Source organism: Ixodes scapularis, unplaced genomic scaffold (assembly GCF_016920785.2).
Source record: "Ixodes scapularis isolate PalLabHiFi unplaced genomic scaffold, ASM1692078v2 PGA_scaffold11__112_contigs__length_91849675, whole genome shotgun sequence".
Lineage (NCBI taxonomy): Eukaryota > Metazoa > Arthropoda > Arachnida > Ixodida > Ixodidae > Ixodes > Ixodes scapularis.
The window spans coordinates 15,216,946-15,241,930 of record NW_024609837.1 but is presented as its reverse complement, the minus strand read 5'-3'; the positions used below and the strand labels follow the sequence as shown (position 1 = coordinate 15,241,930).

Below are 24,985 nucleotides of genomic sequence, written 5' to 3'. Positions count from 1 at the left end.
CGGCAGTCGTCACTGACGCGAATAGGCGTGTCAGGGAATACGACAGGCGGGGGAACGTGTTGCTATTTACACAGATAGGAGAGAAGCCCTCAACCGACTAATAAATTTACCCCCCTCGGATCGGGACACTCATCCACAACATCGAGAGCACGAGCCTGATGCTTTATGAACGCCGCAGTGTGTGGAGATGATGATGGACCGCGGATACCGGGACACGCGCGGGCGGCATCGGCAACGATGCCGCGAACGTGTTGGCGAGCGAGGCCGAGGACGATCGCTCTCGTTATAGCCCAGGTTGTGCCCACACTAGACGATTCTGATCCGGCAACCCGCATTAGTGTGGCCAAACAGGATCGGAGACGCACCTTGGAGGAGCAAGTACCTGCAAGTACAAGTACCATGACCACCCACAGCCGCACAGCGACAACCGCGTGGCGCCCAGATTCTGATCCATAAAAGCACGCGCGGGGGCCCTTCTCACCAAGCACGTCCTGGCGAAAGGGCAAACCTATACCGGAGACGCACACATCGAACTCCCGTTTGACAACGAAGACGGGGAACCACAAGAGAGGGAACCGAAGCCAACCCCAACAGTCATGTGCTCGACGTGCAAGACAGGGGCTCGCCCGACCGTCGAACACATCATAGGGACATGCCCTGTTTTTCGAAATCCGAGGAATCGTAACCTCATGCCTCACATCACGTCGAGGCAGGAATGAACCACCCCCGCCAACGGCAAGACAGCCCATGACACGCAGCTTTCCCTTTGAGAATTTGCACGCGAGGCGGGCATCGATCGTAGAATGTGTCAACGTTTTTCTATTGCCCTCCTCTCCATTCTAGGCCAAAAGCGCCATTCTCTTAATAAAGAATTCTCAACTCAACTCAATTGACAAGTTTAAAACACTCTACAAAATCATAAACGGCTTCCTTCATAGGGATTGCTCCAATTACTTAAAAAATCTACACGCCAGGTATTCACGAATAAATCGTTGGCGAGCATTAGAACATTACAAGTTTGAAAATGACCGCTTTTAATTTTTTTCTTTACTCGGGCAATTCTAGATTGAAATATTTTAACTAATGACATTTCGACGTTCACGACTTTCGATCACTTTGTAGATGCTATTGAATTGCACTTTCTCTAATGATTTTGTTCCTGCGCCACTTTTTTTTTCTGTTTTGTAATAAACAACCACTCCTACAATAGCTACTTGAATATAGCTAATTATATTTCCTTCCACTCCCTTTCCAAAAAAAAAAAGAAAGCAACAAAAAACAAAAAACAAGAAAAACAACAAGCAAGATATCACGGGAACATGGCGGCGTCCAGCGACAGCGTCGAAGTGGTCGATCTTAAAGGGGCCATGAAACGATTTTTCTACTTTCGCCAAAGACTTTAGAATTACTCCCTAACTTTAATAACCGAATAGGCTTGCCTTAGTTTTTCTTTCTAGTCAATGGCGGTCGCCCTAAAAATTTCAGAAATATGATCATCGTTTATCAACCTCAACTCGGAGCCAGAAATTAGGGCCACGTGGCCTGCTGCCTGTCCTATGCCGCCAACGTTAACCGTAGCCCCGCGCTGAGGCTGGCAGTTTAGAAAACGCGCGCTGTGCGCCAGGCATTGTTAGAGTTCGACTATTCTCATCACAGCAGTGGTCGGACACGAGCCACTGCCCGAGTGTCCGCCAAGGCATTGATCCTTACGCACTAAGTCGAGTGCTCATGCAGTTCCCGCGTCCAAGCCACGAGCCGCGCTCCAGTGTTGTCAGTCGGGTGGTTTCGATCCCACAATGACGTCATCAAGTTTTGCAAAAGTCAGGACTGAAAGAAATAGTCCCCTTTTATCCTCGCAACTTCACCGCGACCAAGAAGCAAAAGTAAACGGTCAGCTAGGACGATGGGACAAAACACAGAGAAGGAGAAACAGAGACATTAAATCATTAAATTTGGTCACTAACACCTCCCTGTCCCAACCCACAAACCACCGCCGATACATATCTTAGAGATCAGTGCTTATCCCTCTTCCCTTTTATGGGGCCGTGCCACACTTCAAGAACTGCCTTTCTCTCTTGCTGACCATGATTTAGGGCATGCTCACGCAGTCATCGGCGCTTTCCTCAATCTCCAGGGCCTCGAGAATCTCGCGCGCAAAGACATTTCTGTGTCTTTTAATAATGGAAATGCTGCTAAAACTTGGCCTGCACCCGCACGTGCGGCAATGGGCTGCAAGGTGCCCAGCCCCCGTGCCCTGCACCGACGCCGCGTGCTCCTTGACTCCGTCATTAATGCAGCGTTTCGTCTGCCCAATGTAGCAGCTCCCACATGATATCGGAATCTTGTACACAACACCGGTCTGGCACATGGCGTACTTAGTCCTGTGCACAGTGTTGCAGGTTGCCTGGCGGTTCTTTGTCTGATTTACCCTGCAGCACATAGAGTTCCCTCTGTTCGGTGCCGAGCACACAACCCTGACACTCTGTCGTGTAGCGATCGTTTTGAGTCGGTGGGTGACACCGTGGATGTAGGGGACCGCCGCGAAGTTCTCTCGTGGAGTCTGTCTATCTCGCTCGGTACTTGGTGATCCTCTTGAAAAATTTCTGCATATCGTCTTACATACGTCTCCAAGGAGGATATCTGGATACCCGGAGTCACGAAGCCGGGCCATCTGTTTCTGAAAGCTAGCGTCAGCTTGATGGTTGCATGACTTGCGCAGCGCTGATATGAGTGATATGAGAAGCTTGTGAATCAATGGCGGTCTGTGCGAGTATGCTTGGGCCAGACTAGGACCGGGACACCTCTGAAAAGTCACAAACATTCCAACCCGATATCGTGTCATGAGCAGGACGGTCGCGCTGGTTTCCCCGGCATTTTATCAACCTTGAACCACGCAGCCTTGGAAAGACCTGCTCCTGCAGTCCCCAGCACTCCCCAAAAGGAAAAAAAGAAAGTTCCGCAAATGGAGAACAGTATACGCGTCGCCGAGTGGTGCGATCAAGCACGTGACCCTCCTTTCCTTTCTCGGCTTTCGAATGGTCCATTGCCGCCTCCAAAGTTGAGCGGGCCTCTCCACCCTTGCGACGCGTTGCGAGGCGTTCCGCGACGGTGCGCTTCGTACCGCTAGTAACAATTTTCCAGACATGTACGTAACGCGTTTCTAGTAACTAGTTACTTCTGCCTATTTACTCTTTTAGGTAACGAGTAACGTAGTTAGTTACTTTTTTTTAGAAAAAGAACGAGTAACGTACTCACTTGCGTTTAAGGCCAAGTAATGGGTTACGGTTTCTCGTTACTTATGAGGAGTAACGCGTACTACTCAGTTTAAACAGCTTCGTTTTAATTCCAATCTGAGTACGCGTTTATTTCGACAAAGGCAAACGAACCTAACCTGAAAAACCACTAAAAAGCACAAGAGTATAGGAACGTTTATCGCTGAACACGTCGGTCGAACTCTTCCGCTGAGAATCTCTTTCGCCGAGAGAACAGAACAAGGTTCGTTGGTGAAACCTTCTAGAATCGTGTACAAGCAAAATAGAAACCCGGAGGTTGCCAACATGAGAAGGCGCAGAACTCACTGTCAACTTCGAACGTTAGAAGCAGAGAGAACAAAAGAAAGAGGGGAATCTCAGATTCGCCAGACCTTTCTGAAGCACGACACTGCCGTTCATTCGAGCGCGTCTGTAGGATTACACTTCAGCGTCGCCAGAGTTGTATTCTCAATGAAGTGGGGAAGCATAACTGATGAAAACATCGAGAGGCAGCTACTACTTAAATGCAACGACTACTGAAAAAAAAACAAAATGAAACAAAAGCAGTTGTGTATTTGGTTGTCAAAGTAATGAGAAAAGTAACTCGCAATACTTTTGAGGTAAAGTAACGCTCACCTTTCGAGAACCGGTAACGAGTAACGCATTTAGTTACTTTTTGAGTGAGTAACGAATAAAGGTATTTCATTACTCCTTTGTGTAACATGTAAATGTCTGCCACTTCTTGCAGCAAGGACGCGGCTCCGTTCTCAAACTCCTTTAACGCGAATGCTCGTAAAAGTCTTCAGATATTTTTTAACCGTTCGCGAGTTCACGACCGAACTGTGTTTTGATGAGAACTTCTCAGCAACATACAAAGGGGGAGAGAGGTCTCGCAGCCTTTGGTGCGCTTGTTCCGAGTGATATTTTATCCACCCGTTGATGTCAGCTTGTGTAAGGCAGCAAAACTTGAGATTAAGGGAAGCACGGCTTGTCAATCGCTTCTTACGTTAAGTAGCAATTAATCGTTCGTTCAGACTGCGTTCCATCTCACTTGGCGCGGCTCTCAGTTTCTTATCAGCTAGTCAGTTCACTTTGTTTGTTTGTTTTCCAGTTTGTTAGCAGATGACGTACGGTTTTTCTTGTTTTATTTTCGTCTGCGAATGACGCTTGGTAGCAGACAAGTCCTGGTTTTTCGCTCGCGTGAACAGCCGAACCATCTGCGAACGAGATCTTAAAGGGCCTCTGACACGCCAAAAAAAAAAAAATTGTTTTTTTCATGCTAGGCGTTAAAATGGCATGTCAGGACATTACAAAAAAATTGTTTCACTATAGAGTTGCGTCGTTTTATAAAAAAATAAAAATACAAGACCCACTTCAAAGTTCCCGCCAGTGCACTGTGACGTAACATCGTGCCGCAAGGTGTCGGGGCGGTCAGAAGGAAGCAGAAGGAAGGGATCGTCCTACGTCACTAAAGGTGGGTTCGCAGGCAGTCACGTGAGTTTCACTCCTCGTGCTCTCCACGACTGTGCCAACGTTACTAAACCACTCAGTTGGGAAACTGCCATAGAGACTGCGCTGAAAAAGTGGCCCCGATCTGTCCTCGCGCACCGAGCTAATGGCGAACACAACGCCACCTTTTCTCCCGCAGCGGCCACTCGAGGAACCGCACGTTACTTCTATTTTGGCTTTAATCAGCCATTTTGGCGCCGAAACAGATACAGTGGAAGAGGTTACAGGGGTGCCACCCCCGTCTCCCCAGCGGACGCGCCGCGACTTTCTACCGAGGTTAAAGCGGGAAACACATGTACGACGAAACCGTCCGATCCGACGTGCGGACTGCCGGAATGACCTTGAGGGGAGAGGGTTTTCGTAGCATCGGAGAGCGTTGAAAACCCTCGCCTCCGACCGTCGTATTGCGCGGTCGGACGTCGGATCGGACGGTTTCGTCGTACATGTGTTTCGCGCTTTAAATGCACCTAGGTCGGGACGCGCTACCTGGAAGCACCGCTGAGTCATGGTCATGGCTGAGTCATGGTTGTTGAAAAACTAAAGATTTTAAAAACATCATGCGCCCTTCATTTTGTACTAAACTCCAAAAAAGTTCATTCACAAAGAGTCTTTTCTTTATGTTTTTACGCAAAAACATGCTTTCTGAAAGCTCAAGGTGACCACACTACAGACAAATGATAAAGAGTGGCGCTGTTGTCGTATTTAGCTCGGTCTCGGTGGACGCCAGCGGCCCGGATTTCGACGGCGAGTTTCCCAACTGAGTGTTTTAGTAACGTTGCACCGTGCCTAACACTTTTTTTTTTTACTCTTTGTACGAGCGATTGTAGGAAACGAAGTTTCAGTTCCACTAGCTCTTTATCGCTGCACCGTTGGTTAGTTTGCGTGCTGTAAAAGTTGAGGACGAAGAGTCAGTGGATCGACGTGATGGAGGTCAATGATGAAAGCGTTGCGAGTACAAGCCAGTGTACGAGTGCATACCATCAGCCCGATGATACAGAGCTATACTGGGCACAAAAGAAGCTATCAAGTTTTGAAAAAAAAAAAAAAAAAGAAGATAACTTAGAACGCTCGCAGAAATTAGGATTGCTAGCGTACGACACGCCCAATTGCATTGCTGAAGGTTCGGACACCAAGGTCGTCGAATCATCGCATACTCTCCAGGCTGAAGATGCCTGCCGTCTCTCGGAAATGCATGCAGTGTGATCTCTTCTTCAGTTGCTAAAATACCCTGACAGTGCCTCACACAGCACCTTCTAGGCGTTGTAGTTGATCACGTCAATTCACGGACTCCTCTTCTTCTACCTTTACAGCAACATTAAGCGATGAAAAGCAAATAAAGGAAACCTTGTCTGCCTGGATCGCTCGTGGAGGTGCGGAAAATAACAGAAATATTTAAAAAATATTACACGCGCTCGCGGTAAGCACGAGGAGGGATACAACTCACGTGACATCCGACGATGCCTCCCTTCTGACCGAACCGACACCTTGCGGTTCACTGTTACGTCACAGTGCACGGCGGGAACTTTGAATTGGGCCTCGTATTTCTATTTTTTTTTTATAACAAAACTACGCACCTTTATAGTGAAACAATTTTTTTTGTAATGTCCTGACATGCCATTTCAACGCCTAGCATGAAAAGAAAAATTTTTTTTTTTTGGCGTGTCAGAGGCTTTTTAAGTCGCGTCTCTGAAATGCAAATTAGATCTCGGTAACGCAGCGACTAAGATCGGGCATCCAGTGACCGTTTAACGTGTAAACTAAATATCGGTTACATGCCTGCAGCACGGCCATGAACCTTCGTCATATTGAGGGCCCCTCGAACTCACCAACCTCAAACTCATCAAACCCTGCGCCGACGTCTAGCCATTAGAACCAGCGAAGCGGCTAAGAGGGGGGAAACAGGAAATGGCGGTGCGCTTAAACAGAGGCTAAAATAAACAAAGAGCAGCGAGGACATTGGGAACATAGCGTTTCGGCCCTACCCGCATGCATGCGATGGTATTGATTTACCTGCGCAATCACGGAATCGCTCCAAGCCTCCACATAAAGGAACATAATTATGGAAATTTTTCGTTTTCGTTTTTTATGACGTTGCACGCTTATTCGTGGGACGCCGTCAGCATGACGTGCATATATATATTTTTTTAAGGTTCGATTATTGGTAATCTTTAAAATACAACGCGTGCCTGCGCCTGCGCTCTAAACGAAGTCCTCGACTGCGCTTCCTCGTCACAGGGACGGTCAATCACGGCTTACGATAGAAGTATCCCTGCGAATGATGAAGTTCAGAATCCTATTTGCTCTGAAAAATGCTATGTGCGCAGAGTCAATGCGCAGGTAAGACGTCATTTCTATTGAGCACAACGTGCCCATGCCCATTGAACATCTGCATGCGCAAGGGAATTACGTTTTACTTGCTCGTTGTCCCTGCGTATACACCTTATTGTTTTTTGTTGGTCTAATTATATTTTGAGCTTCGTCGTTTGAAAATAATGGTCAACGTGCAGGCGAGCTGATGCGTATTAATCGTGATATTTAATCTCTAGGACTGGGATGGAAATTTGTCTGTCACCTTTCTACCGTTTCCTTCTAATATACTTTCAAGTTTCCTTCCCAGTTGGGTGTTTTAAACATCACGATTATCCCTCTATTGCTCGCGGTGATTGGCTGTTTCTGTGTGCTCTGCAGGAAAGAAAACCCACACACTCTTTTTAAAGAGCACAACGAACAACGGAGAAAAACGTGGAGAGAGTGCGCGCGACAGAAAATAGGAAGGAGTGGTCGCGAGAGGGTCTGGACCGCATCGCCTAAAACAACCAAGCCCGGCGTCGAGTCCCGAGCTCCGCCGACAGATGGCGCCGCCTTCGCGCGGGCGTCGGGAGAGACCTCTACGGGAAAGAGTGGAGGCGCTTCGGAAAGGGCCGCCCCCATCAGTGCATCGTGGTGTGTGACAGCAACGGGAACATCTTCGTGCACTGTACAGACGCCGGCAAAACTTTTCGCTCGAACATCGCGTTCCGCGCGGCGCCGACGTCTCCCATCGAAAGAAAGTAGAAAAATATGATTCGGATTCTCCGCTGACGAAGGACTCCATAGTTTGTCTTCGGGGGGTTACATTCACTGCCCCGTCCGAGTTGAGAGCCGGTTCCCGAACTCCACGAAGAAGCAGGACAACAGGTGGTTGTGGCGTCAGCTGTGTTCATCGACGATTCTCGGCAACGATACGTCAACAGCGAGTCGTGCCGGAGGGAACCCCGACGATCGGCGTCTGGGACGACGTCGCCGTGTTCGTTGCGCGTAGCGGGCGGAGTTGGCGGAGTCTTGAGCCCATGGGCGGACGCTCTGTCCGTCCCAGCACGAGGTCGGCGTCCGGGCCCTGACTTGCGCGTTCGAGTGGAAAGCCGAGGGCGCCGAGTTTGAGTACCGGCGGGGGGAGGTTCGGCCCCGGTGTTTGCTTCGTTCTGTGTTATGCTCGGACTGCTGGCGATATGCCTGTGCTGTCGGCTCTGCCTCGTGGCGCTGTGGATTACTGACGGTCTGGCAGACGGGATAAGCAATCAAGGTGCGTTTTAATTCTTTCTTTGATTTGGCGCGTCATTTGTTGTAGTTTGTGTTACTTTTAAATGAAGTTCGTTCAGTCCTTACCTTTACTGGTTTCCATATGTAGATATATAGACACTGTCCGACTTTGTGTAATCACTACCATACGACGCGCGCGGCGTTAAAAAGGTTCACACTAAAAACCGTGTTGCACTGGTCAAATTGCAAGTGCCCTATCATTATTTTTTAAATATTTTTGGTGATCGCAGGCCGAGTGCGTTAGCGCATCTTAACTCGCAGCACGTGGACCGAAAGTTCCACTGCAGAACCCGACGCTCGTGGGTTCAATCCCAACCCCTGGGCGTTCCGATCTGGATGAGCATCATACCGACGTGCGGTCATGTATCACTACTGCGTGGTGCACGTTAAAGACACCAGGGTATAAGTCGTACTGCACGGGCTAAATAATGTATCACCTATCGCGGGTAACAATGTCGTCATAGTCAAACTCCCGCTGTCTAAACAACCGACGACTAACTTGTGTTTGTGCAGTGCCGGCTACTCCGTTGAATGTGATTGAATATATGCACACACATTCAGAAATAAGCTCCGTAGTTGTACAATCGTAGCACCCCGATCAAATTACAAGTGCGGTTATGTTTCTTCGTCTTTTCCTGTATTCAATTTTATTCCCTGCCCCATTCTCTGATTAACTGACGTCATAAGTTTCCCCCGTATCGTCTGCTCTGAAACGGTTTAACGGTGGTGACAGAAGTCTTCATATTTATTGGTGGGCCGTTTTCCGACTGTATAAACATCCCTTCAACGGGGTTCGCTTATGGTTGTGATTTGTTGGAGTATAGGCAGCTTGCGAAAACGTTCTGCTATTTCCCATTCTGAAAAAAAAAAAAGAAAAGAAGGTTGCTAGCATATCGCAGGCAATCTGGGAGGTCATTTTCATAATGACTAAACACTAGAAAGGAAAGATAAAAAAACGACCGGCGAGCACAAGGTGTTTAGAGGCGTCATGTGCTTATCGTTATTTTATTAGGAGAGAGATTCCCGGGTTTCGATATTTTATTATAGTTTTCTGGAAAAGCGTTTTTTGCGGTCTGGATGCTAAAATCTTAATGCCAAAACCGGGAACTTGATGCAAATGACGAAAAAAGTAATAAAAATAAAATATATAGACGTTTTATGTTACGGCATTGGAATAGTTGATGTCGCAATGCTGACGAGTTAAGAATACAGCATCTAAAGAGAGTCAAGTAGAAGAAGAGATTAACGAAGAATATAAACAAAAACTCTTACTTTACGTTTTACGCGTTTATATTTTAAAGAGTATAAACTCGGGTGTGGGCATTGCGTGGCGAAATAAAAACAGCGCAAAAAATACGAGGAACACGTGTAAAAAATACAAACAAACCGGGCGCTGACTTAAAGGGGTCACGAAACGATATCGGCATGGAAAATTCACGACTTTACGGAGGCGCACTGGTCCTAGTCTGTCCCAAGTATACATTCGCACGTACCGCCACTGATCCAGAAAGCTCTGGGTCGCGGTGAAACCGTGAGGATAAAAAGGGACTATTTCTTCCATTCTCGCCTTCGTTAAGCTTGATGACGGAATTGTGGGATCGAAACTACCCGTCTGAGACTACAGTCGAGCGCTGTTCACGGATTGGACGAGAGAACTGCGTGAGCACTCGACTTCGGCTCGTAACAATCAATGTGTCGGAGGACGGTCGGGTAGTGTGGCTTGTGTCCAATCAATGCGGTGATGAGAATATTCGAACTTTAACAAATGTCCGGAGCTCAGCATACGTTTTTTACTTTGCGGACCCGAGCACGTGACTACGATTAACGTTGGCAGCACAGGTTAGGCGCCAGGTCACGTGGCCGCTTGTTCTGGCTCCGAGTTGAGTGGGTGAACGATGCTCATATTTATCAAAGTATTTTTTTTTCTACTGCATTTGTTTTGAAAAAAAATCTAATGCAATTATAGCAAGGTATTAACGTTAAGGAGTGATTTTGAGTAGTAATTAGTGAAAGTAGAAAAATCGTTTGATGGTCCCTTCGAGGCCTATCCATATGGTTCACTTTTAATTGCAATACCGCAGTTGCGACGTCGCTCGTGCGACAAAAACATAACTATAGAAACATGGTGGAAGCTGCCGGTGCCCTACGCCGCAGCTACAAAATCGCAAGTAAAATCGTACCATGTGAATCGGGATTCAAGCCTGATTCACGTGATGGAAGTTTGCTTGAGGTTTCACAGCTGCGGCATCGGGCACCGCAGCTTCCAACACGCTTCTTTTGTTTTGTTTTGCTTTATACGCGATGTCGCCACTGCGAAATGGAACTTAACATCGTTCCATAGACATCAGGCATTACAACTCAATTTCATAGCAAAACAGGTACCCGCGAATTAACGAACATACTGCTACGCTCATGTTATGAACCAATCGCTTCCCACAGACTTAGATCCTCGCACCGTGAACCTAGTCAGCGATCGCAAGAGTTGGTCAGCGCGGCATCAGGCCAGCGAATGCAATGCTTCCCTTTAAAACCCAATTTTCTTCAAAATCTAGTCAGTCTGCTAAGCGTAAAGGGAGCAAATAGCCGCAATCTACGGAGCACGCCCCGGCGAATAGAATGGTTGAAGATATCTTTACACACGCGCACACACACAGACACACGCACACACACACACGGGCACGCGCGCACCCACACACACGCGCGCGCGCACGCACACACAAACACGCGCACACACACACAAACACACGCGCACAAAGCAATCTGGACTGTGGCAGTGAGCAAAGTGAGACGTCTTGCAAACGTGCCACATTCAGCGGGCTCTACCTTCAAACGCCGGGCTTTGAATTATCTTGAGAAATAAGAAGGCTTATAAATAGTTACAAAAATGACTGCTCAGCTCGTGAATAGGTGGTAGCACACCAGGCTCGCCCATACGAATGCCTATAGACCCTTTAAGAAAATAACGCCCTCTTACGGCGTGTGTAGCGCCCGCGAAAAAAACCAAAAATTAACGAGCTGGGAAGTCTACATAACTGTTATAATACTTAATTCCAGGAGAATATATATGATCGATAGACCCGCTATTTCTATGGTGTTTGATTTTTGCGCACGGCACTTTGCAGCATTTCTGGATCGACCGTAAGAGTACGTAATTTTTAAAAGGGCTCTCTAGTTACTGACAAGGTGAGGAGGTCAGGGAGGAGCTTCTGTTTTTCCGCCTCCAGTGCGAGCTTTCGACCTTCGGCGATGCTTCCACGTCTCGTACAACTCTAGCGCGCGCAAACAAAGCACCGCGGAAGGCATGCAGTGCCCGTGCTGCATGTCGGCCGTTCCTAAGACGCGCGTTGCCCACCCTCATTCTGGGAATAACTATAAAACGCTAGCGCAAGCTAATTAAGAGGACCGCGCTCACAATTAGGCGTGCCTCATGGTTTTTAAGTCGCCAACACAGAGATGGTAGTAATACTGTAAAGGCAGCTCTTTCGTAACACTAAAGCGTGAGTCACGTGATGCGAATTTGGTTGCAAATTCACAACATGCGACGTCGGCCACCGCAGCAGCGTACTCCACGCTTTTTGTTTGCCATATCCGAGCAACGAAGCGAGTGCGAAAGTGCGAGTGAAATCGCACCGTGTGAATCAGCACTCTAAGAAATCCCTGCGCGTGTACTTAGCCGCAAAACACTCGAGGAGCCAAATCTCCGTGATCTATAAAATCAGCTCAGCGAATGATGAGGCGAAACGTCTGTTTACACCTCCAAATTACGTCTGCGTTGTGGCATTACGCAACGCAAGCATGACGCTTTGCATTGCGTAATCCCACAGCGCAGACTTCATTTGTAGGTCTAAACGGATGTTCCGCCTCATCATTCGCTGGGCTGATCTCGTAGATCGCAGAGATTGGCTATTTGAGTGTTTTGCGGGTAAGTAGACGCGTAGGAAAGCTGCACTAGCTGCATACGTTTAATGGGAAGTAAAAAGTTTTGAAAGTAATCATTATATTCGCATTAAAAGGTCGACGATATGCACACACACACACGCGATCGTAAGTACACAGACCGGGCGTCGCCGTATCCTGCCGCCGGTGGTGCGTGTGGATTGCCTGGTATATAGTGAGGCCTCGCTAAGGCACGCCCACGATTGCGAAACTGGCGCTCCAACGAAGCGTTTTCTTTTTTTTTATTCCACGGTTGCCAGAAGCGTGTCATGCACGCTCGTAAGCTCGTGTTTTCTACTAAAATGGCTACGCCACATATACGGCCTGCAAGTTCGTCTGGTCCTTCCGCTCCTCGAGTTTGTTTGCCCTCCAGATTGCGCGCACACGTGTTTTTTTTCTTTTTCCCGAACCTTATGCAACGACGGCGCGCGCTCTTGCCCTTCCTCGCCACGGCGGCGCATTCTCTGCGCGTTCTAGATGCTTCCATTTGATTGGCGTGCTCCTCCCAGCATTTCAATGCGCCGAAGACTCTTTTTCTTTCTTTTTTTAGGGGGGGGGGGGGGGGACACTTGCTCTCAGTATACACCCACTGACAGTTTCCGCAACGCGAGGTGCTGCTCGGTATTAGATTAACGCTTCTTTCTTTGGGAATCGTTCGTTCTTCGACAATCCTACCGGCGAATGCCACACTAATATTGGTTGCGAAGCGATTATAGGTGCCTGGAACTCACCATTCTTAACGCGCCTTAAAAAAAAAAAAAGAAAAAAAAAACCTACACAGGGTTATGAAAAAAAAATCGAGTTAGAGGGGATTTTTATAGTATTTTCAGGTTTTTTTATCCCGTGAATCTGAATATGAGGTTTGTTTTCTTCGAAGTTGTAACATGAACGCGAGAAAACACGAGAAAAACCTCCCACCAGTCGTTACGTTCATACACAGATCTTTGGTCCGCCAAGCCCGTGTCGCTCTCGTGGGCAGTGCGTGCTATTTCGAGCTTGCCAGGTATATCCCCCGCACTGACACCAGTCGTGACGCCTTTTTTTTACCTCTTCTTTTTTGTTGAAAATGGCGAGAATGCGCGTGCATATTAGCTTTGATAGGCGCTGAACATGCGCGAGAGCGGAGATTCCCAAAAACTCTGGATAGGGCGTCACGCTCCGGGAAGGAGGCGGGCTTCGGCGGTACTTTGAAAATGATTTTATGCAGCCTCCGTGCACTAAATTGAAAAGAAAAAAGAAATAATCTCTATATTTGTGATCCTGGAAGCCAAATGAAGGCAATTTTAAGTGTTTTCTTTTCTCAAATCCAGCTTTCGCCACTGTGAAAAGGTTATCCTTCTACCAAGAACCTACAAAAAGATGTGAGTGTACTACGTCACCCACTTTTCGAGATCGCATTAGTGATTACACAAGCGCACGCCGGTGCAATATCCGTGCAAATTGAAAACGGCAAGAAGGGTCTTTTCAAATATAAGCGAAGCGAAAGCCTTCCACGCGAGGTTTGTCTCCGTACCTTAAGCCGCTGACACTTTAAGAAATGGTTATTTTAGTACGAATTCACCCCCTCTGCTTCGTCCCTCGGCATTCTTTTTGGTCGTAATTTGATTAGCTGCGAAGCAGTAATGAGAAGATCGGCACGCCTTACGTTTCTTAATCTGTCGGTGGCTGTGCTGTATTTACTGCGTTCACAGTGCTCAACAAAAATAAGCAACACGTTTTCTTCTTGCTTCGATATGTACACCAACTAGAAAATCAATCTGGACTCATTTAATAAGCGAGTTTCGGTGATAAACGTTTTCGTCGGGAGTCAAATAATGAGATTGACTTTCGAATGGATTGTCGCGTGCGGCTCCTGCCACGCTCTGATTCAGCGGACGATGGACCGCCGCGGAAGCCACGAACCATCCAGCCAATCCCGCCCTCAGGAGATTGTCACGTGACTGCGTTAGCGCAGATGGCTCGCGCACGCGCGCGCGAGCCTTCCGCGCGCGCCATTGGATTGGCCCAGATGGCTCGCATAGCGCTCTCAGCGGTCCATCGTAAAGTGAAACAGAGTACATATTTGCACGCAGCGCGCCAAAAAAGATTTTTTCCCCAAACGTCATTTCTTTTTTTTTTGCTGCCTTTCGTTCAAACTTTTTTTTTTTTTTGCCTGAGGCGTTAGTAAGCGTCGAGTTGGCGTCAACAAGTTCCATCAATCCATTCCGCTGAAAGTGGGTTTCAGCACCGCCCCCCGAACGTGGAGTGCGAAACTCACTTAATTTATGCGCGCGTGTACACGGACGTATATCCCCGTCGGCGTATATTTTGTCTAAGTTTATCGAGAGCTTCCTGCAAACGAAACTTTCATTTTTGTTTGCGTACGGCGTGTGCTTGTGTTCTCTATCTTCTGTACCGTTTTGTCTAGTGAAAACAACACCTGCGTGTGCGCGTGTGCATACGTGTCCCTGCATGTATGCATGCTGGCGTGTGTGAGCACGCCAGTATATAGGTGCGCGCGTGCGTATGACTTTGTGCATGATTTTTTGTAGGCTCGCGCATATTTAGGTCTTCGTACGGACACGTGCGTATTCACTCGTTCCTGTGTATAGGCACTCACTTATCTTTTCTATTCAAGCATATAGAGATGTAAAGATTCTTTTAAAAAAAGTAATTTCCGCCTGTTACGGCGTACCGTACGGTGTATACCGACCATTGCGACCAACGAACGTCGACGCTCAGAAAGGCTCGAAAACGCCTTCTCCGGAGCCGCGATAAACACGAAGTTTCTCCCTGTTTCACATTCGAACCGTTTTTATTCGCTGCACCTCGTAATCAGTGCACCTCATTCGTTGCACCTCGTAATCAGATCATATTCGTTGCACCTCGTAAACAGATCCTCCGCCAGTTCAGCGGAGAGACGTTGCCGACCTTTTTACAGTGATGCATATAGACCTTGCATATAGATCTTTGTCTGCTGGGCTGTGGAGCGCATTCTGAACATACGCTGTTGATCTCCTTTGTGGTACATCGAGCACTGCGCAATCGTCCACAGCGCAGTGACTCAGCATTTTTCGCCCGGGTAATAAGCGATGCAAAGCTCTATAGTCGCGCGAGTTTTCTTAGTTTATAGTTTTGTTTGGTGCGTCCATGAGCACGTTTCTGTTCGAAAAGCTTCAAATTCGCGAGCCTTATTCTGGTTTCTTTTCGTTAGTGCGTTGTCTGTGTGGCCGCCTCCAGCTGCTGCCGAGTATCCGTATTGTGCACCGCGGAACACTTCATTTTCTGGTGTTTGCATCAGACGGAGGACTTCTCTTGGGCTGCGTTTGGGGGCGTTGATAGACTTAAGTCACAGTCAGACTGCTCTTACATTATCAGAAAACAAAAACAAACAAACAACAACAACAACACGAGGTTTGCTAAAAACACGATGACATCATTATCTGTGGGCAAGCCTCACGAATGTTCGAAGCAAGTTTCCTTCATACATATATGCATACTTGGAACACGCTTGCAAACGGTTCTTGCATGACCAATAGGGAGTTTTAGGGAACTGTTTTTGGCACATCCGATTCGCGGTACGATGGGCCCTCCGGTACGCACTGCGCATGTGCGACCATTCTGCTGTAGCGCATGCGCAGTTCGCACTCCGGAGGGCCCATGGTTCCGTATCGGATGTGCAAAAACGGTTCCCTAAAACTCCCTATGTCCCCAGGAGTGTCATACAAAGAAAATACTCGCTTCATACAGTCCTTCGATACGGTACAATGGGCCTTCCGGTACGCACTGCGCATGCGCGAGCCTTCTGCGGTAACGCATGCGCAGTTCGTACTCCGGAGAGCCCATCGCACCGTATCGGATGTGCAAAAACGGTTCCCTAAAACTCCCCAATTCCCCAGGAGTGTCATACAAAGAAGAAACTCACTTCATACAGTGTCCTTAGACTGTCTTTTTCGTGATGAACGAACATTGTCACCGTGGCCTTAGAATAGCAACGATGTCACGAGTAGTCGGCTGGCTGTTTTTTTTTTTCTCTTGGCGAATCTACTGCTGCGCAGGCCCTCGATATGGTACAAAATACCTTATAGGGCGCGTCTTTGGGTGCCAGCGAACCTTGTTCACCCCCTAGTCGTTTTCGAACATCCCACTGCTTCGAAATCTAATAGCAGTTTGCGCAGAGACGTTACACGCATTGAGTGGTTTTGACGTTGCCCTGCAAATTTGACGTTAGAAAACGATGTTTCCAGTCACTTCTGCTTCAGAGCACCTGCAAAGAGGTTAGCGGTTTTGGGAAGTCTGCGTCTCTCCCTGGAGTTTGCTTGCTGGTTTTGTATAGGCCGCCGAACGTTTAGCCGCTCGAAAGCGTTTTGGAAGCAGCATGGAGAGGCTTTAAGCGTCATATTCTAATGCCACACTCGCCATTCAACTTTTAACGTTTTTGTATGAACAGACAGCTCAACTACTGACTAGAGGCCTTACGTGAATCTGGAATGAACTCGCACTATTTCGGACTAAAAATGATTTTCTTTTAAAAGAAATATAGATTTTTTTTTTGCATAACCTCGTATATGAGCGTGCAACTGATGCCCCCTTGACCCGGCGCATTTTTTTATCGCCCGCTGGCACAAAGTATGCGACGCCAAGGTTATGGGAGACAAGGCTTAGAAACGGACGTTGTATGTTAGTTAGTTCCGAGTTTTATTTTTCATATTGTTCAAATTTCCGAAGATCTACGGTTGTCTGGCTATCACTGCGTCGTCGTGGGCCGCACATATTATTTTAATAAGCATAAGAACAATCGTGGAAAGTGTGCGATGAACACAAAAAGCTGCAGCGCCAGTGTGCACGAAGCTTCACACGTTCCCCGAGGGTTCTTGTTCATAAAGTCAGGGGATGGGGAGCGTGAATCGCGAGGTATTTGTATGAGACTCATCGTTAAGCTTATGCTCACGGCTACTTCGCCTAAGGCAAGCGGACCGATTCCAACCGGGTGCCGGCGCTTGGATTAGGTTATCACTGCAAATGCTTTTATTCTATGGAACGTGAAGTGTATGAAAAACGTCTACGTGCCACCACTCAAGGTTCAGCTATCAAATACCGAGGGCATACCAGTATAGACTGCAGTTAACGGCTCATATATTCCTTCGTTGTGGAAACTCAATAAATAAAAAAATTGCGGGGCTCTTAGTCTTCGCCTTTAAGAGTGTACCGCAATAGCGTTATCGGGTCCCGTTCCCAAAGCCTTCTCAAACAAACGCGTGCTCATTGCCAAGCCGTGCAAGCGTGTGTGCGTGTTCTAGTCGGTAGCATCGAGTGTCACGTGACGTCCTGACCCTATCGAGCCACTAAATTTGGCGTGAGAATTTTCCGCTAAATTTAGCGGGAAAATTTTCTTCTAGATTTGTCGGAAAAATGTTCCGGTGACTTTGGCATGAAAAAATTTTGTTAAACGGCGGGAACATTTTCTGCTAAATATGGCGGAAAAGGTTTTTGGTAAATTTCGCAGAAACATTTTCCGCTAAATTTAGCGGGAAAACCTTCTCGTCGAATTTAGCGGGTAAATCCCATGATGCGACGCGCGCAGCAATATGTGACGTCACTTGTGACACACGTGGCTACGCGCGTTGCATTATGGGATTTTTCGGTCCCACCGACGCCGATACTGACGCCGACTCGGATGTCGACGATTTTTTCGTCCTACCCACACCGACGCCGACGCTAATGCCGAAGCCGACTCCGACGCCGGATTTTTCGCGACACGAGCTCCTAAACACTATCGCGTTAAAACACTCCACTGTCTTCGTCCTCGTTCTTTCGAGGAAGGCAAGGCGATGGCCTATCATTAATCAGCTCGATTCAACCTGCCAGGCTCCGGCCCTAACCACCATAGCCAACTCTAGCCAAGTTTTCCCCAACCCACATGCCCACACCGTAAACTACACAGACAGCTGTGCTGCCACAACCAGCCGGTATTTCAAGTTTTAAGCCGCCAGACGGCGTCGTCGGCACCACCATTCTCAAGATGGCGGCGCACTTAGAAACCGTTTGTAGATATGACAAATGTTGGCACTTGAACCGGTGAACACGCTCCACGCTTGGAATATCTACACTCCGTTCCCGGATTATCCGGTGGGGCCGCCATTTTGATGCTCAATGCAGAACGCGCGCGATTTGCAGTGGTTTTTTGTAAGAGCGATTTCGTGTATATTGTTTTGCTTTGCCGCGAACTGTTTCGACATTTCTGGAGGATGGAAATCTATTTCTTGTGATTTTGGTTAGAACTTCCGGTAACTGGCAACCCTGATTTTAAACAAGAAAATGGCTGTTGTGTCGTTAGGTCTGAAGCGCGTTGCTTATGTATCGGTTCTGGCTGACACCTTATGTGCAGAGCCGGCCACTCACTGAAAGTTTTCAGTTTCGAGGTCTAAACATGCGTACGACCAATTCTAAATTTGGACTTTCTTCATTTTATGCTTTTGTCTCCTCCTCTTTCGCCCTTCCTTCTTATCTTTCTCTTTGCCGAATTGAAATTGATTATTTACTTATTTCTCTTCGCTGTCGGCCTTTTCTCGAAGGCCGTTAGAGGAGAGGTTGACAGATAGTTACACCGTTGTATCATATTTGTGGCGAACAAAATAACTTGGGAATTGGGCTTGAAAAAGAAACGGCGCCACTCGTGGGTATTTTCTGAGACAACGAGAAATCGGTTTTGACCCCATCTGTATTTCATCCGTCTTGACTTCACCTCGAAAAGAAAATTGATTGCCTGCAAATACTTTTTTTTATCCTATTTACTTCATTTCTTTTCTCCTTAAAATGTATAAACTGAACGGAGACACTGTCGCTCTTTCTGCATTGTTGCGTTCATTACCTGACAATTTCCAAAGAAAAAAATAACGCAACGTTCACACAATGTACATTTTTTTTCTCTAGAATTTGTACTGAAATATTTGCACTTTCGCGTCCACTGAATGTTAAAAGACTCTTCGGAATCCCTTTCCATTTGGCGGACGCAAATTGCATTGACGCGTCGGAACCTTAGCGGTCTTTCTGATGTCGAAAGTGAAGTCTGCTGAATTCGATTCGCGGAGCGACTGCGGCTGCCCTTCTCCATCAAATCCATTCGCTTCATAATAGCTTGCCTTTAGAAAGACGGGAATTCAGGCACCGGATTGATTTCCGATGATTCGCAGCGTTTCACGATCCCTTACGTTGATCAGGCTGGTCGCGTAAAGACTACCGTGCGCGTGTGAGTAGCGTTTGAAGATCTAAACTCGATCATAATAATGTCTGCAATTTTCCGCATTTCTTTTTTGATTTGGATTAATTTTTTGTATTGCTCGTCATTTGCCTTTGCTACTTTGAAGAGTGGAGCTGTCACATTCAGCAATCTGGAGCGTGTACTTCATGGGTTTCCCCAGAAATTGAAATTAGGGGGGTTGTCTGAATTTTTATGGGGAAGGGGGTTAAGGGAGAGGGGCGTTAAGAATAGAGGAGTTGTTGAAAATTAAGAGGGTGACTTTTCTACTTTCTCCAAAAAGCATTTGGGAGAGCCGGTGCAGTGCAGTAATGAGGGAGCTCAGACACTGACGAGGTTGAAAATATGTTTAGGCCTAAACAGTGCGCTGTGCAGGCATGTGCGTAACACGATACCAGTAACGAGTTATTTCTACGTAGTTACTTTTTTTGGTAACGGGTAACCTATTTTCTACTTTTAAGGCCAAGTAACGAGTAACGTGTACAATGCAGGTTAAGCAGCCTCGTTTTAATTCTAAGCTGAGTACGCGTGTATTGCGACAAAGGCAGATGGGCAACCCGAAAAACAACTGAACAGTTTGGCAATATAGCGACGTTTATCGCTGAACACGTCGGTGGAACTCTACAGTTGAGAATGTCTTTCACCAAAAGAACGGAATAAGGTACGTTGGCGAAACCTTCCAGAATCGTGTACGAACAGAATAAACACTTCGAGGTTGCCAACACGGGAAGGCACGTAACCTATTGTCAACTTCGAACTCTAAAAGCAGAGAAAACAAAAGAAAGATGGGAATCCCAGATTCACCAGCCGTTCCTTCAAGCGCGTCAGTAGAACCACTTCTCAGCGACGCCGGGTATCTGTTCCCAGGGAAGCGGGGAAACATAGGAGATAGAAACTTGCAGAGGCAGTTACTGCTTAAGTGCAACGACTACTGAAAAGAAAACAATAAACCACGAAACAAAAGCATTTGTGTATTTGGTCGTCAAAGTAACGGGAAAGGGAACTCGTTGCATTAGAGGTAAAGTAACGCGTTCCTTTTTGAGAGTCGGTAACGAGTAACGTGTTGAGTTACTTTTGGAGCGAGTTATGACTAACGCTATTTAGGTACGTTTTGGGGGTTAACGTGCACATGTCTGGTGCTGTGGCACTGTGCACTGTCATTCGCTGAACTTCCTCCGTGGATCCCAGCGATTGGTTCTCCCACATGCTTTGCAGAGAAGTCGGCTTTCCAGGTTTTTTAGAGTGATACCCTAAGAACATGTCGTGGCATTGTTCCTCTATCCTGTGTTTGTGCTGACTGGGTACGATCCAAAATCGCTACATAGTTATGTATACAAACAACAAACCTATACAGACAAGAGGGAGATAACCAATCACGGCGAACAATAGAACCATCCCAGCGAATGGCGACGCTAGGAATACAATTTAACCAAAAAACAAATGATGCAAGTGCGCGGGGACAATGATGATGACGTTTCACTCGCACCTTGTCCCTGCACACATTGTATTTGTTTTTAGAAACAATCCTATTCTGAGATTCGCTGGGATCTTTCTACAGCTCGCCGGGATCGGTTGTTCTGTGGAAGAGTGAACTCACGGACGTCTGTTACAGTGTACCGACTTCAAGTTTGAAAGTACTGCCTATCCCCAGAAAAAAAAATCACTTTACAGTTTTTTTTTTCTACCGTAAAATTAGGTTCCAAACGCTTCTTCTCCGCCCAAATGTAGCGCTGGCGGCCCGAACGAGATGCCATAGTGTCAGAACGAACCGCTATCTGGAATTGCGCCTTACAAACTTCACTGTCAACTAAAAAAATGCAGGGCGTGGCTTAATGTAATTTTGCATCGTGATTCGTTTTTTTTTTAGTTCTTACGGCGCAATTTTAGTCGTTGCCGAGCGATGATAAAATCATACTGGTGATATCCCACACTGCCTGGTGATATTTAGGGGGAGAAAAGTGGCTCCAAAGGGCGGGAGGAATCATATGTTTGTATTTTTAGTCTTAGGCTAGGTGGCGCAAGCTACCGCCCGTTACAAAAGGTATAGCCATTAACATTCATCCCTCCATCCATCCAAACATCCTCTGGGTATCGCCCTACGTTTCTGAAAGTGCCTACAAATTCGATTTAATGGGCAAACGACGACCGCTCTGTGTATACGTGCAGCGATAGACTAGCAGGCGGTATTTTAGGAACAATGCTTGAGAGAGAGGACGGCTTCGTCTCGAGCAGAAAAATAAGCGATTTTTTTTTTTGGCTTCACCCGAAATACACGCAGTGTTTCGGCCCGCTACTGCGACGTGACGCAATCATCACCATTCACTTTCGCCGTTCGGGTGCTCCAAACTAGCCGAGTCTGGCGTGACACGCGTAGAGATACGCTGAAGATGTGTACGCACTATCAAACACTTCATTTCGATCGTATTTTTAACCTAATCGCGTAGACAAACTTTTATTAAGCGTTAATTTAATCCATCTAAAAATGAAGCGATTCGTTAGAAAGGGATGGGTTCAATCGACAGGGTGTTCCCGATCGATATTCAGCCGAAAAAAAAAAATACAGCATCGATAAGCCATCTTGAGGTTACAGCGCACAGGACAAGGACAAAACGAGAGACACACGAAGAGACAAACACAACGTTACAGCGCTTGTGTTTGTCTCTTCGCGTGTCTCTCGTTTTGTCCTTATCTTCTGCGCTGTAACTTCAATATGAATCACCAACTCGCCCAATCTTACGTGTTAAGATAAGCCAATAAAGAGTTTTCAATCAAACTTTTCATTAAAAGTAACAAAAAGAAAAATTGAGACAACGAAATTTGTTATCCTTACGCACTAGTGGAAAGTGGAAACAAACCGTCTGGTTGACGCTGTCACTCACATATGACACCACACGCCACAAAAACGTCAAGGATTTGTTTTGCTTTATTTAGATAAACGCCCAAAAGTAGAACCAGCAAATCCGAGCATGTGCCGTATGAATGACAGCATGAACCGAACGGTTTGTTTCCGATTCTTTTCCTCTGCATAAAAATGACAAGTTTTTGTATTGTTATGATTATTTTTATTCTAACCTACATTCACGGAGTTTGAGTACGATGAAAATACACCGAAAGAAAACATCTCCGAGAAAAGCGTTTTTGCTCTTCATCTTTTTTTTTTTTTTTTTTTTTTTGTATCCCGGAATAGCGCTCGTAAACACCCTGTATAAACATGAACACTGTCGATTACCATCGTTAACGCATACTCCCATTTTAAAGTTTAAATATGTGGACCGGGCGATACGAACGAGGCAAAAAAAAAAATATATCCGAGGCATTGATTTTGACTCCGCTCAATATAAGAGGTGTCGAGCATAAGAGAAAAAACAAAATCCTATTGAATCGGAGGCTCGACAGCCTATAAAAACAAAGGTGTTTTTCCGCGGAAAAATTTAGAGTCTTATTGACTTTTCCTTAGAATTCCAGCACGTAGTTAGTGGTCGATCACCGAAGAAGGAAGTAAGAAAACCTTTTTTAATTAGAGAAGTCAATTTTTTCTGAATTTTAATTAAGTTGTGCTTGCACTATTTGATGGGTTTAGGCTGCTCAAATGAAACAAAAAAAAAAAGCAAAAATAGAATGTATATTTTGTATTTTTTTACACCGTCTCATACAGGGCATTAAGTGGGGAGGGGGGTACGAAAGAAAACAAAAATTAAGACATAGGAAAAAGGGTTCCAATAAAAGAAAGCACAAAGTTCAAAAACTAATGTTACTAATTTTTAACTAAACACGAAATAATCAAATTTAGCTCGGATGTCGAATAGGAAGGAATCACGCCCTGTGTTTTTTAAGTTGACAGTAACTGTAGCGATCCAAATTAATTGTCATGTTTAAAAAAAGTTTGCTTAAAACGCAGAAAAAAGTGCGATTATTTATAAACAGCAAATTTTAACCGACTCCTAGTGAGAATAACGAAACGCCGAATGTCCCATTAAAAGAATGGGCGCGCTACTCGAATAATCGAATGAATAAACGTAAACAAAACCCTAAGAAATAATGCGTTCGAATTGTCTTTGTGTACGCATGATTAGACCTTTCCCGAAAATCCCCTCGAAATTTCTGGTTGACCGCGCGTGCCCTGCCGACACCATCTAGAACAATGGAGGCCTCCGAACGGAGGCCTCCATTCCTCCATGGAAAGTCATTACAGTCGGATGACTCCAGCTCGGCTATTCGGCGAGCCCGATGCCTAGAGCCCTTCGACGCGTTCATTGGACACGAAAACTAGCCGACCACTGACGCAGCACTCGTAACCAATCATCGTCTTCGCTCGATCTACGATAAGGAGGCTTTTGGCAAACACATCCATCGGGCCATTACATCCATCGAGCAATTACGTCCAATGTCGTGCCATTACATCCATCGTGCCCGTACATCCATACTGGCAGCATATCCATCGTGTCATTACATCCATTTCTGGCCAATTCATCCAACGTGTCAATACATCCATCACGCCGTTACATCCATCGTGCCATTACGTCCACCGCGTCATCACATCCATCGAGCAACTTCGTCCAAAAGCGTGTCATTACATCCATTAATCACGTAGGTTTATTTCCTTGTTTAAGTATGCTGTATAATAGTTCACATCCTTTTGAAGAGTTATACGCTAAATTGAACTTACAAACGCGAGTACAAGGAGGACCCTTTGTGCCTCATGCACTTTCTGCAGCCCTCGGCGTTTCCAAAGTCGAACACGCATCGTCGGCGCGTTGTTTATTGTTTCCACATTGATAAAACATTGGTTGCTGTTTTTTTTTTCACCCTCAAAATTAACTAAATATAAACTTTAATATAAATTTAGAACAGTACACAGAATCACATCTTTTATCTCGCCTTGAGAAAAAAAAATCTGAATGTCTTATAGAATTGAATCGTGATATACTCACGTACTGGGGCTTATCGTTTGTTCCCTGTGGCTCCCGAACCAATGCAGAGAGCAAGTCGTACGCTTCTTGAGCAGGTGCTGCGGTGACTTCAGAAAGACGCCGAACTTTGATTGGTTCTAAATGAAGGAGGGTGGGTAGACCCCAAAGCAAGCTGCCTTGAGGTCTACCCACTATCCTTCATTCAGAACCAGTCAGAGCTCGGCGCACTGACGTCACCACAACCCCTGCAAATGAAGGACGAACTTGCTCTCCACATAAGAATATGAATAACGCAAAAAGCCCAGTGGCGGTTATCTTGGCTTCTATGGATGCTCTAGAACGATGAATGTTACTGCACGCTATGGCGTCGTAACAGGAAGAATGAGCAATTACATCCATCGAGCAACTACATCCATCGAGCAGCTACATCCATACACATGTCAACGCATCCACCGAGTTGGTATATCCACCGTGCCATTACATCCATCGATGGATGTAATGGCTCGGTGGATGTACTTGCTGGGTGGATGTGTTAACACGTAATCCGATAAGGAGAGCAAGCG

General features: G+C 46.4%; 1 protein-coding gene across 2 annotated transcripts in view; it reads left to right on the top strand.

Moving 5' to 3' along the window:
• Positions 1-7,692: 7,692 nt before the first annotated feature.
• LOC8043297 (hemicentin-2) overlaps positions 7,693-24,985 on the top strand; it is a 248,591-nt gene continuing 231,298 nt past the window's right edge. For both annotated transcript variants that reach the window (XM_029972765.4, XM_042288829.1), the window contains exon 1: positions 7,693-8,322. In XM_029972765.4, the coding sequence (XP_029828625.3) occupies positions 8,229-8,322 (94 nt within the window). In that variant the 5' untranslated portion in view covers positions 7,693-8,228. The remainder of the gene's footprint in view (positions 8,323-24,985) is intronic.